At 32.9% G+C, this 12,174-nt stretch overlaps 1 protein-coding gene across 1 annotated transcript; it reads right to left on the bottom strand.

Annotated features, from left to right (window-relative positions):
- Positions 1 to 246: 246 nt before the first annotated feature.
- UbcE2M (NEDD8-conjugating enzyme UbcE2M) lies at positions 247 to 12,104 on the bottom strand. Its single transcript, XM_090119667.1, has 4 exons — positions 11,913 to 12,104; positions 11,583 to 11,716; positions 10,344 to 10,511; positions 247 to 453 (listed from the first exon to the last, which is right to left on the bottom strand). The coding sequence occupies exons 1-4, from the start codon at positions 12,019 to 12,021 to the stop codon at positions 313 to 315; spliced, it is 552 nt and encodes a 183-aa protein (XP_089975793.1). The 5' UTR covers positions 12,022 to 12,104; the 3' UTR covers positions 247 to 312.
- Positions 12,105 to 12,174: the final 70 nt, after the last annotated feature.

Here is a 12,174-nt window from a genome sequence, read left to right as displayed (position 1 = left end):
GCCGTGCTGCTCACCCGCTGCTCACTTCGCGCCACTACCATATTACGTACACGATACAATGTCAACTCTGTATTTGTATCGTATTTCCCATGTGGCGCTTTCTTTATAATTTCTTACTATGTATTTTGAATTTTCTATACCAATCCTATCTAGTAAAGATTGAGAGCAGACAACATTTTCAATCAGTTTTTGATTAAATTTTAAAAAATTGCATAGAATTTCAGAAGCAAAGAATAAAGATACGTATATTATGTAATTGTGAGATTTATTTATTTGTATAATGTTGATATATAATTTACAGATGAGTCGTGTTCACTTGAGGCACCGTTCAAAGTATGAGGATCCGACGTAGCCGCCGCGCATGGCGCGCTGCACATGTTGTTCAAATAGTCTTCGGTTGCTCTGGAGCTCATCCGCTGCTTCTTTATTGAGAGGATCTTCGGGATTTGGTTCCTTTAAAAATACAAACAAAATTACCACCCATAAAACAAGTTATTTCGGCATTCGGAAGGTCTGCTAATTATGCATTGTATTCCTACCTAATTATTGTTTTATATGTATGGAATGCAAATTATCGATTTAAACCTAATCATCATTACATAATATTCTAAGAACCAGGCTTTCTGAAACCGAATATTTGAAGTCCGAGCGATATGCAAATAGCATTTTAATTAGAATTAGTCGCAACTAATTAAAATACAATTAGTTTTTTCAGATGTTATTATTGGAGTGATAATAGATCTTAGTAGTTCACTGGGGTAAGCAAACTCGCCCGCGCATCATACCTAGTTCTACTAAATGACCAATATTCTAAATATAGCACACAACACTTTATATTTATCAATTTATATGACCGATTTACTTAAGTTCGGTGGGTTCTTAAGAATTATATTTAAACTTTGACGAAATAATAAATCTTTGGATCTATATCCATTTTTATTATATCGGCTATTTGATGCACGGCGTGTTTTCAGACGTTTATACATTAATTTCTTTGTTATAGTTAGGTACATCCTAAAATAAAATAAAAAAAGCTACGAACGAATTGATAACCTCCGTTTTTTGATATATCGCGTCGGTTATTAGTTAAATACAACAGTTTATGGTTTATTTGATATCAACTACTTAAATTAAGTACACACTACACATTGCATAGCCAATGGTGAGAACTGTGGTGATGTGATTCATCATTCAATAGCTTTAAATAATCAAGGTCAAGGGAGAAAATTCGGGAATTTACTCCCAATTAAATATACACTACTAAGGCGATCTTCACACTGCCCCGCACCACGCTGCATGTTGCGTGACTGCGTGTTTAACGTTACTTGTAAGTATGTAGTGGTATTGTATCTTACTAGGACAGAATAAATCATAAGCTCAACCGAGACGGTCGTATTATTTCATTTACACCAGCTCCCCTCACCTCATGGCGACCCTGCCATACCGTGGCGTGGGCGAGTGTCGGGTGACCGGCGACTCGGCGAATTTCGCCAACGCGGCGGATTCCTGTGTGCCTCGGTGCTCGTAGATAGCCAAGTTTACAGTTGTCGTTATAAAAACTTTTACTTTAGTGCGTCACTTTGGAGCCGAGTGGTGAAAAACGTGTGTAAAGAGACAGTAAAAGTGCTTGAACATAATGGGAAAATCGTACTCAAAAACCGAAGACAAGGAAATCCAGATAAACCAAAATGCGGCAGGTTCCAACAAGGCACAAATTTTCGAAGAAAATGACGTCCAACACCAGATCGTAACAAATAACATTCTACTAGCTGTAATTTTAGTCGTGGTTATTGCTACCGTGATCTACTTCTTGCTAACCAAGTGGAGGCGCAGTGAAAGGAAGTGGATGCAGAGGAAAATGCAGCAGCAGTTTTTCTTGCGAATGCGGCAACGGCTGTCCGGAAGATTCGGCGGAGCAGACGAGGGAGCTGACCCAGCCTGATGACAGAAGCTAAAATAAAAGTGCGCGGCCCCTTCCCCAAATTATTTTAATTAATTTTGTTTCGTTCGTCCAAATTATTTTTAACGTAATTTTGCCCTCTTGCCCCTGTGAAAATCCTCCTCTTTCTTTTTTTTTTCGTATATAATACGTGCAATCTTGGAGCATCGATCTTCACTTTCAAGAAAAGAAAATGAACAATTTTATTTAAGTGACTTTAAGTGACATAGTTAGTTTATGGAACATAATTTGGAAATAATTCTGAGTAAGTTGAATGACATAAGTAGTAATTTAAGAAAATTAGGTCCTACTAGAAGGGAAAAATATGCATGTAATGTTAAGAAAAAAATTTTAGAAGCTGATGAATTATATTTAGAGTATAACAATATAATTAATATTTTTAAAAGTAATTTAGAACTTTCAGAATATGTCTTTGAAATATTAATAGACCGTATAGAATTAGCATATAAGCAAATTTTAACATATAAAATTAGTACTAGTGAAAACACAGTTGCAAATATGGAGAAATTTGACATAAAAACCGCTACTTCTTTAATTCCAGTAATGGATAATTCAGAACAAACTATTGATAAAATTATAGATGGTATTGAAATGTATAATGAATATCTTGTAGATGATAGTCAGAAAAAATTGTTAATTTCATTTGTGTTAAAAACAAGGTTGTCAAAATCTGCTAAGTTAAAGTTAAAAAGCGAGTATAGTGATGTAGCGAGTCTTATTCAAGACATTAAGAATTATTTACTAACTAAGAAATCAGCTAACTCTATACTTAGCCAATTAAATAATTTGTCACAAAATAATATGTCAATCAATGAGTTTGGTGATAAATTGTCAGATTTATTCGTAGGCCTCACTATCGCTCAAAGTGACGGAAACCCGAAAGCTTGTGAGATACTGTGACCTATAAATGAAAAACTTGCAATTAAAAGGTTTGCAGATGGTTTGCGTAATAGGCGGCTGAGTACCATCATATCAGCCAGGGACTATTCGCAGCTGAAGGACGCGGTGCGTGCGGCCGAGGATGAGGAGCTCGGACAACCTTCGTCATCGAATAACGTTTTTAACGTACAAAAAAGAGGTAACCATTTTAATTACTCTAGGTTCCCGCGAAAGAGCCGACCACCTTCAGGTCAAATGACTAGAGGTAATTTTTATTCGAATCGAGGACGGAATTCTAACACCTTTAATACGAGAGGCAGATATGTAAACAATAATAATTATGATTGGAGATTTAATAACGCTCGCCAAATACGTGGTAATAATTACAAAAATAATTTTGTGACTTCGAATCGTAGTCGATTTAATACTGGTAGGGGTAATAGTAATAATAGTCGAAATATTTGTTCAGTACAAGTCGAAAATCCCCAAGATGTAGAATCTCAGGACCGGAGTCAGTTTTTTCGGACCTAAACAATATAATATTTTAACTTGTGACAATAACGTAAAATATATATACTTAAATATAGGTACTCAAAAGTGTTCATGGTTATTAGACACAGGCGCTTCATTATCAGCGATTCGTAGTAACTCTTTATCGGAACGTATACCAATACATCGAGACCCTATAGTTATAAATGGTATAGGCGGTAAAACTTATTCAGAAGGTTATGTTTATTTAACTTTACAAGCATCCGATGGAACTAATTTTGAACATAAGTTTTATTTATTTGACAGTTTGCCTTGTAAATCAGATGGAATAATTGGGTTAGATTTTCTTAATAATTTTAATTCTACTATTGACTTAGAAAAAAATATTTTAATCTTAAATAGTGAAAAACAAAGTTTGTTGCCTTTATATACTTCACCTAAACTGTGTACCGATTATATATCAATACCAGCGAGATGTGAATCTATTCATTACATAAAATTAAATTCAGATGTGAGAGAAGATTGTGTGATTATACCGAAAGAGTTACAAGAAAATTTATTTTTAGCTGGATTAATAGTAAAACCTAAAAATAACATAATTCCTATTAGATTATTGAATACTAGTGAAAAAGAAATAGTCATTTCTGTATTTGAGCCCGAATTAGTATCTTTAAATTATTATAATATATGTTCATTTGACAAGTGTACTTCTAATTTCACACGTGCAAAAATATTGTTGCAATCTTTGAAACTTGATCACTTAGGTACAAGTGAACGGCATAGCATAGAAAGCATTTGTTCAAAGTATGCTGACATATTTCATTTGCCCGGCGATAAACTTACTACCACGAACTTAGGTGAACAAACAATTCAATTGAAACAAAATGTAAATCCGGTATATGTTAAACCATACAGATTGCCACATAGTTTAAAACCAGAAATAGAGAAACAAATTAAACAAATGTTAGATGATGATGTAATTGAACCATCTCAAAGTGAATGGTCCAGTCCGATTTTATTGGTACCTAAAAAATCAGATAGTAAAAATAATAAAAATTGGCGTTTAGTGATTGATTACAGAAAATTAAACGAGATAATACAAGATGACAAATTTCCACTTCCAAACATTACAGAAATTTTAGATTCGTTGTCTGGTGCTATTTATTATTCACATTTAGATCTTAGTCAATCTTATTATCAGTGTTCATTAAAACCAGATTCAAGACCAATTACAGCGTTTACTACCAGTACAGGACAATATCAAATGAAACGCCTACCAACGGGATTGAAGACAAGTCCCAGTGCTTTCTCTAGAGTCATGTCTATAGCTATGTCTGGACTAAACTTTATAAATTGTTTTATCTACTTAGATGATCTTATTTGCTTTGGTAGAAATTTAGAGTCCCATAACAAAAATTTAATCGAAATTTTTGAACGTTTACGTCAAGTGAATCTTAAACTGAATCCAAGTAAATGTCAATTTTTAAAAACTGAATTATTATACTTAGGTCATACTATATCGGCTGATGGCATTCGACCTGACAAAGAAAAAATTAAGTGTATTCAAAATTATCCTAGACCGACGAATATTGATGAAGTCAAACGTTTTGTTGCTATGTGTAACTATTACAGAAAGTTCATAGAAAATTTTGCAGATATAACTAATTGTTTAAATAAATTATGTAGAAAAAATATTAAATTTGATTGGACGGAACAGTGCGAAAACTCATTTAAAATTTTGAAAAATGCTCTTATTTCACCACCTATTCTACAATATCCAGATTTTTCTAACGAATTCGTATTGCAAACAGATGCTTCTGGAACGGCGATAGGTTCAGTACTTTGTAACAGTAATATGAAACCAGTAGCTTATGCTAGTAGACCTTTGAATAAAGCAGAGTTAAATTACCCTACTATTCAGAAAGAACTTCTTGCTATTGTCTGGAGTGTTAAATATTTTCGACCATATCTATACGGACGTAGTTTTACTATAGTAACTGACCATAAGCCACTAATTTATCTATTTGGAATGAAGGATCCATCAAGTAGACTTTTAAAATTTCGTTTAGCATTAGAAGAGTATAATTTCAAAATATCTTATGTTAAAGGCAAAGAAAATGTACTAGCAGATGCTTTGTCACGAATTGTTGTAACGTCAGAAGATTTAAAGGGTATGAATGATAAAATAGTAGCTGTAACAACAAGAGCTCAAGCTAGAAAAATGAAAGAGATGAATGAACACAAGAATGAAAGTGGTAATGATAGTGAGAAAAGCGGTGTACCAAGTATCAACTCTAACGATTGGCCTGATCAACCAAAAGTTGTGGAGATACTTAGGATACCGAACGGATCAGTTGAGTTATGTTTGATTGAGGGAGAATTGTTAAAGAAAATGAGAAAAAATAAAAGCATAGATGTCGAATCTGAATGCTTCGCATTTGTTGCTAATAAAAAGGTATTATATGTAAATCTCGATTTTAAAGCACAATACACGCGAGACGTTTTTGTGGAAAAATTGAGAAAATTATGTGAAAAATTAGAAATAAAAGAGATTTGTATGATAAAAAGTGAAGATAACGCGTTATTCATTAAAAATATGATAGAAGAAATAAAGAGTATTAAAAAGTGGTCCGGACCACGCATTTGTATTTTAAGAGGAATAAAAAGAATAGATAATGACGAAGAAAAACAATTTATCTTAAATGACTTTCATTTGCTACCAACAAGCGGACATGCTGGGGTACGCAGAATGATTAATAATATAAAACGTAAATTCTACTGGCCAGGAATTGAAAATGACGTCAAAAATTTTGTTCATAAATGTGAGAAGTGTCAAAAAATGAAACACTCTAGGTATATAAGAGAACCGATGGTTATAACAACCACGGCAAGTTTTGCTTTTGAAAAAGTATTTTTAGATATAGTGGGTCCCTTAGATTTCGATTTAGAACATAATAAATATATCTTAACAATTCAGTGCGAGTTAAGCAAATTTGTCGAGGCTTATCCTCTTAGAAGTAAAGATACGGTAAGTGTAGCTAGGAGTTTTGTGAACAATTTCATTTAAGGTTTGGCATTCCAAAAGTCATCACTACAGATCGTGGAACAGAGTTCATTTCGGAGACGATGGAAGAGGTATGTAAATTACTTAACATAGAAAAACTTAGCTCTACAGCATACCATCACCAAACTATTGGTTCACTTGAAAATACGCATAAACATCTAGGTTCATTTTTACGTATACAATGCGATAGTCACCCTGAAACATGGAGCCACTGGCTACCATTTTGGTGTTTCTCGTACAATAATACTGTTCATTCAAGTACAAAATATGCCCCATATGAATTAGTTTTTGGAAAACCGTGCGAAATTCCCAGTAGAATTTCTTCTAATATAGAACCATTGTATAATCCAGATAACTATAGTTTAGAGTTAAGATACAGGTTGCAAGTAGCTAATAGAGACGCAAGAGAAAATTTGTTAAAGTGTAAAGAAAACCGAAAGCTGAAGTATGATAAGAATGTTAATAAAGTAAAATACAATCCAAACGATTTATTATTAGTGAAAAATGAGACAGGAAGTAAATTAGAAACTTTGTATAATGGTCCATATATTGTAATAGAAGAACAGGAACCAAATGTGAAAATTATAAAAAATGGGAAAATTGATGTTGTTCACAAAGATAGAACGAAACCTTTTGTTAAGGATAATTAATGTTATCGTACGTACTACGTGTTACGTATTAAGAAAATTTAAGTTACTTATTGTTAATTAATTAATATTATAATAAAAAAAAAAAATAATTTGTATTAATTACTTTTTTTTTCGTTATTTTGCCCCGGAGGTGTAGTGGTATTGTATCTTACTAGGACAGAATAAATCATAAGCTCAACCGAGACGGTCGTATTATTTCATTTACACCAGCTCCCCTCACCTCAAGTATCTCCGTTTGTATAGAAAACACGCACAGTCCAACACACTGAAAATGCAACCACTCGCGTTCATGCGGATCACGCGCATACACGCGGAGAAATATGCATCCCCGCGCATAGGTGCGGGGCGAGACGCAAGGTATGGCACACCGAATCCCGCAGTGCCGCGCGTCGTGATGCTCAGTATTGCACGACCACCACAGTGAACGGCGAATAAATGAGAGCCGCCGTGCGTGAATCTACAAACGCAGCTACGCGCGTGAGTGCGCAAAAAACCCGCACGATGATGCAGATCTGCACTCCCGCAGGAACGCGCGTAGGTGCTTCGACACGCAACTTGCAGCATGATGCGGGGCAGTGTGAAGATCGCTTTAGTCCCGAATTTACTCCCAATTAAATATACACTACAGCAATCACGTATCAAAAAGATAGACAGTTTATACACCAACAATATTGTAAGTAGGGATGCATCGATACGCCTTTTCGCCGATACGATACCGATACGCTTACTGTGAATTCAAATATGAAGGTATAATAAATAAATCACAAGTCAGATTTTGTCTTTTTTTAATATAAAAAGTAGAGAGATTTACTTAGTAATTAAAATTAACATTCATAAGATTTTTTGTTTAAAAAACAAAGTACATAATCTAAAGTTTTGCGGAGAAAGGCGATTTCGCAAGTCTGTTTGAATAAGACCTACGCTGGAAAATAGTCTCTCAGATGCAACAGAACTCATTTGGAAACTTAAGTACTTCTGCGCAATTTTTTTCAAGTTTGGGTATAAAACGTCATTGCGCCTCTATTCCACGCCTCTATTCCACGTTACGGTGTTTCTAGTACTTTCTGCCCAAGTCTATCCCGTACTAATTTAAAAAAGAATAGTCCATTTAATAGGTTAATGAAAACGTACAATAGTGTTACCAATAAAAGAAATAGCTTACAACATAGTAATATAACGTTGACATTGGCATCTTTCACGATAATTTTTATAGTTTTAAAAATAAAATAGTAAATTTTATTCAGTGACTGTGTTGTATTTTTGATGTATTTGACATATTTTATTTTATGTGTTTTTATTTTGTATTTTATAGTGTTTTAGCCATGTTTTAATTAAATTTTACATATTTTTTATTTCGTGGATGTTTAAAATTTCAAAATTTTAATCATGTTATCATTGTAGTATTAATTTTATGTATTCTGATAAATTTTTAATTATGTGATGAATTTTATGTTTTATACTTATTTTTTATTCAATGGATGTTAAATTTGGTTACTTATGTATTTTTAGACTTTTAAAACTGAAAAATTTTAAGACCTTTTTTTTTATAATTGTTGTATACGTCTGCTTTATGGCCAATTTAGTTTATGAAATAATTATTAATGTAATGTAAATTGTATTAATTGAGTCATTTTGCTGTGTCTAATAAATAAATAAATAAAAACGAATGGATCTGCATCTCTCGATATATTGGGACAACTCAACAATAGACTCACAAGCGCGGGGTTTTCCCGACCATTGTTCATGCCTCGTTTGCAACGGAATAGACGAGACAACACACTCGTTGACACTACATTTTTTAATTAAAAAGTATCGTTGTATCGGTCATAAAAATATCGTCGATACCGATATATCGGCTAACCCGAAGTATCGCCGATATATCGGTATCGGTATCGGATGCACCCCTAATTGTAAGTATGTATTTTAAAAAGTAATGGCCGTTAATAAGGCGCGCTCTTTCACAGACTACATTTCACTTGCAAGCGTACACTATGCGTACACTAGTCGGGCCATTACCTGACTTTGTCTTGACATTTTGAAGAGTGTACATTCTGTACAGTATACATATTTTAACTTCCAAAACTTAGCACTATTGCATATTATTTATTAACGGAGGTAAGTAACCTCTCCTTATGGCATTGTTTTTTGTTCATATCAATATGTAGGTAATAATTTAATTATTCTTAGTGTATTTTATGTTAGCGTGAATGTCCGAAATGATGTGTTACATGTAATGATACACTGGTGACTGTTAACATTCACTAAGATCATTGGTAAATGACCGTCATTTATCCTTTTCATGATGATTTCCGTCATTCACGGGTTACGGTTATCTTACACCACGACGCGACGACTTGGTACATAATGAGCGAATTATGCATACATTTTATAAATATGTATATGCACTTAACAAGACTAAGTTAGATTTGCGTTATGTTATTTGAACCGTGACCCCAAAACACACTAGCTGAGCGAGTCCCAGAACCTAATTCTGCCTATTTTTTTATTAGGGCAGAGTGTATACAATATACATATTATAGTATTTTTTTTAATTATCATTGGTAATTCTTCTTTTTTTTAATCTTTCTCGTTTCAGACATTCACAGTAATATAAAGGGTGTAATCGTTATGTGTGCACAGGCGATTATTTCGTAACTATTGCACATATCAAAAACCTTAAAACTGATATTGAAAGTCCTTTACCTATATATAAATTACCTATATATGTATAAATATATTATAAATTACACCTACACTTTGTTTCTGATCAATATACAATTAATTAATTTAAAATTGGTCAAAATGTCAATTCAATTGAAAGCATTTTCAATTGTAAGACAGTGCGCGCACAAGCAACTTTGTCTCCGCAACTATTTTGTCTCCGCAACTATTTTGTCTCTCCACCCATGGGCTAGTATGAAAGTGCGCGCACGTAGCGACGCAACTCCCCATACAATTGATGGGAGAGACAAAATAGTTGCGGGGACAAAGTTGTTCGTGCGCGCTAGCTCTAATCAGTCAGCAGAGCTATTATTGAATAAAGTTCTAATTTAAGACAATTTTTCCAAATTAGAAATGAGAATTTCTTTTTTTGTTATCGTATTTTGAATACATACCTACTATGATATTTCATATTACCAATGTTTCATTGAAAAAAATGTTTAATGTTAGAATTTTGTAAAATGGTACTAAAATATGGGAAACTGAAACTGCAACAGAAGGAATATGTATATTTCTTCGGCATACCCTAGAGCCTAAACGGCTTGTCAGATTTTCGTGTGAATATAGTTTAAATGCTTACCAAGAATAAATACTGTAATCCATAAACTATAGAGTTAACAGTGAGCACTGGTTTCCAGTCTTCTCTGAGTATATTTAAACATACATTGCCCTCTAGGTCTATATTGGGATGATACACAGCTGTTTCACATTTCACTTTGGGTGGTTCATGAGGATAGTTTGGTCCTACCTAAAAAGTAAATTATTTTATGACACAACAAATTACTAGAACTTAGGAACTATAAAATTACTACACAAACACCACTAATCGTATTTTGATTATGATTTGATGACAATACTTGATAGTGAACACTAGGTTGTAACCAACCAAACAACACAACCAATAAAAATACTTGCTTTTGCCCTAAGGCAGAACTGCATGGTACAACTAGTACTAAAATAACTACTTACATACTTAGTACCAACATTTTCACTATTTTTTTAGTACTGTAATAAAGATATACTCAGTATAATAATCAAAATGTATTTTTAAGACTGAGTTACGACACTGTGCATCAATGCACTTATTCAATTTCATAGTTTTGTTGATAAAATTTGATTATAAAATTAAACTTTGTGAGAATGTGTGAATTTATATTTGTTACTCTTTTATGCAAAATCCACTGTATGAATTTTGACACAATTAGATATTTAGTACTAGCTTTCCGCCCGCGTTTTCAAAGAAAACCCTGTTCCCGTAGGATTTCCGGGATAAAACCTATCCTATGTCCATTCTCGGGTATCAAAATATCTCTATACCAAATTTCATGCAAATTGGTTCAGTAGTTAAGGCGTGATTGAGTAACAGACAGACAGACAGAGTTACTTTCGCATTTATAATATTAGTATGGATATACACATAGGCTACTTTCAGCTTAAGTACCAGATGATGTAGCAGTGGACTTTGTCTAATAATTGTCTTAGACATTTGAATTTTAAATGGATTTAAGAATATTATCATTCAAGAGACAAGAATATAAATTTTTACAGTACTGAATTTAATTCAGTTTAATTGCTTCATCCAAATATATTTACAGATTGCTTTATATATATTTGAAGATATTAAGTTTAAAAAAAACTATCATTGAATTAATTGACAAGAACTATAATGCTTTGCTCCTAAATAACTCCACCTGAAAGATTTAGGTTTTCCTCAATCACCAAAGTTGTAGAAAAAGTAGATTCTTACAGTGATGTGCTTCAAATTTTGAATAACTGCCTCTATTGTCTAGATATTAAAGCCGTCATAATATTGATTTACCTTAAAGCTAAATACAAATCTCCCTCCTCTATAAAAACCCTCATCTGGACAAATTATTAACTTGAAATTGAGTAAATCATCTGGGTCTGGAAACTCTGTGTTACATGTCTTGGGTAAATTTAATTCATTCAAATCTGTAAATCAAAGAAGTTATAAAGTTATGATAGAACTGAAAAAAGAAAGGATAGTATATTATAGTTTTACCGTGAACAAATTCTATAAACAATACTCACAAGCAAAGATATAGGTAATAAATTTTTGTATAAAGTAAAAGAATTGGTTATAAAGATATAATTATTAAGAGACATTCGAATCTTGCTCTTTACCTACCTTTTGTGATCCGCAATTGTGCTGCTGACGCCTTTTTTTGTGAACCGCCTGCTCGTGATGATCCTTCTTCATCTTTTTTTTGTTGTTTTAAAGAAAAAAGTTTAATCATTGTCCTAATTCGATCTAAATACTTTTATGAAATTGATTAAAACACAATATATTTTGACAGCTTCAATCAAATATGAAATATCAATACACTTTACAAGTAACGAGACATAAAAATGTTTTATTTATTTTTCCAATAACTAATAACTGCAAAATG

This window comes from Colias eurytheme, chromosome 3, assembly GCF_061535395.1.
Source record: "Colias eurytheme isolate Ceu_HAF_F1 chromosome 3, ilColEury1 Martin Lab GWU primary, whole genome shotgun sequence".
In the NCBI taxonomy this organism is placed as follows: domain Eukaryota; kingdom Metazoa; phylum Arthropoda; class Insecta; order Lepidoptera; family Pieridae; genus Colias; species Colias eurytheme.
The sequence above is the reverse complement of the archived record's forward strand: the minus strand, read 5'-3'. Positions and strand labels throughout refer to the sequence as shown.

What these genes read in the sequence shown, in the direction of transcription:
- UbcE2M (XM_090119667.1), bottom strand. Translation starts at nt 12,021, where the DNA reads ATGATTAAACTTTTTTCTTTAAAACAACAAAAAAAAGATGAAGAAGGA. An exon ending in GATTTGTATTTAGCTTTAAG is followed by an intron (nt 10,512 to 11,582) that starts GTAAATCAATAT and finishes TTTACTTTTTAG; the next exon opens with GTAGGACCAAACTATCCTCA. An exon ending in GATTACAGTATTTATTCTTG is followed by an intron (nt 454 to 10,343) that starts GTAAGCATTTAA and finishes GTATTTTTAAAG; the next exon opens with GAACCAAATCCCGAAGATCC.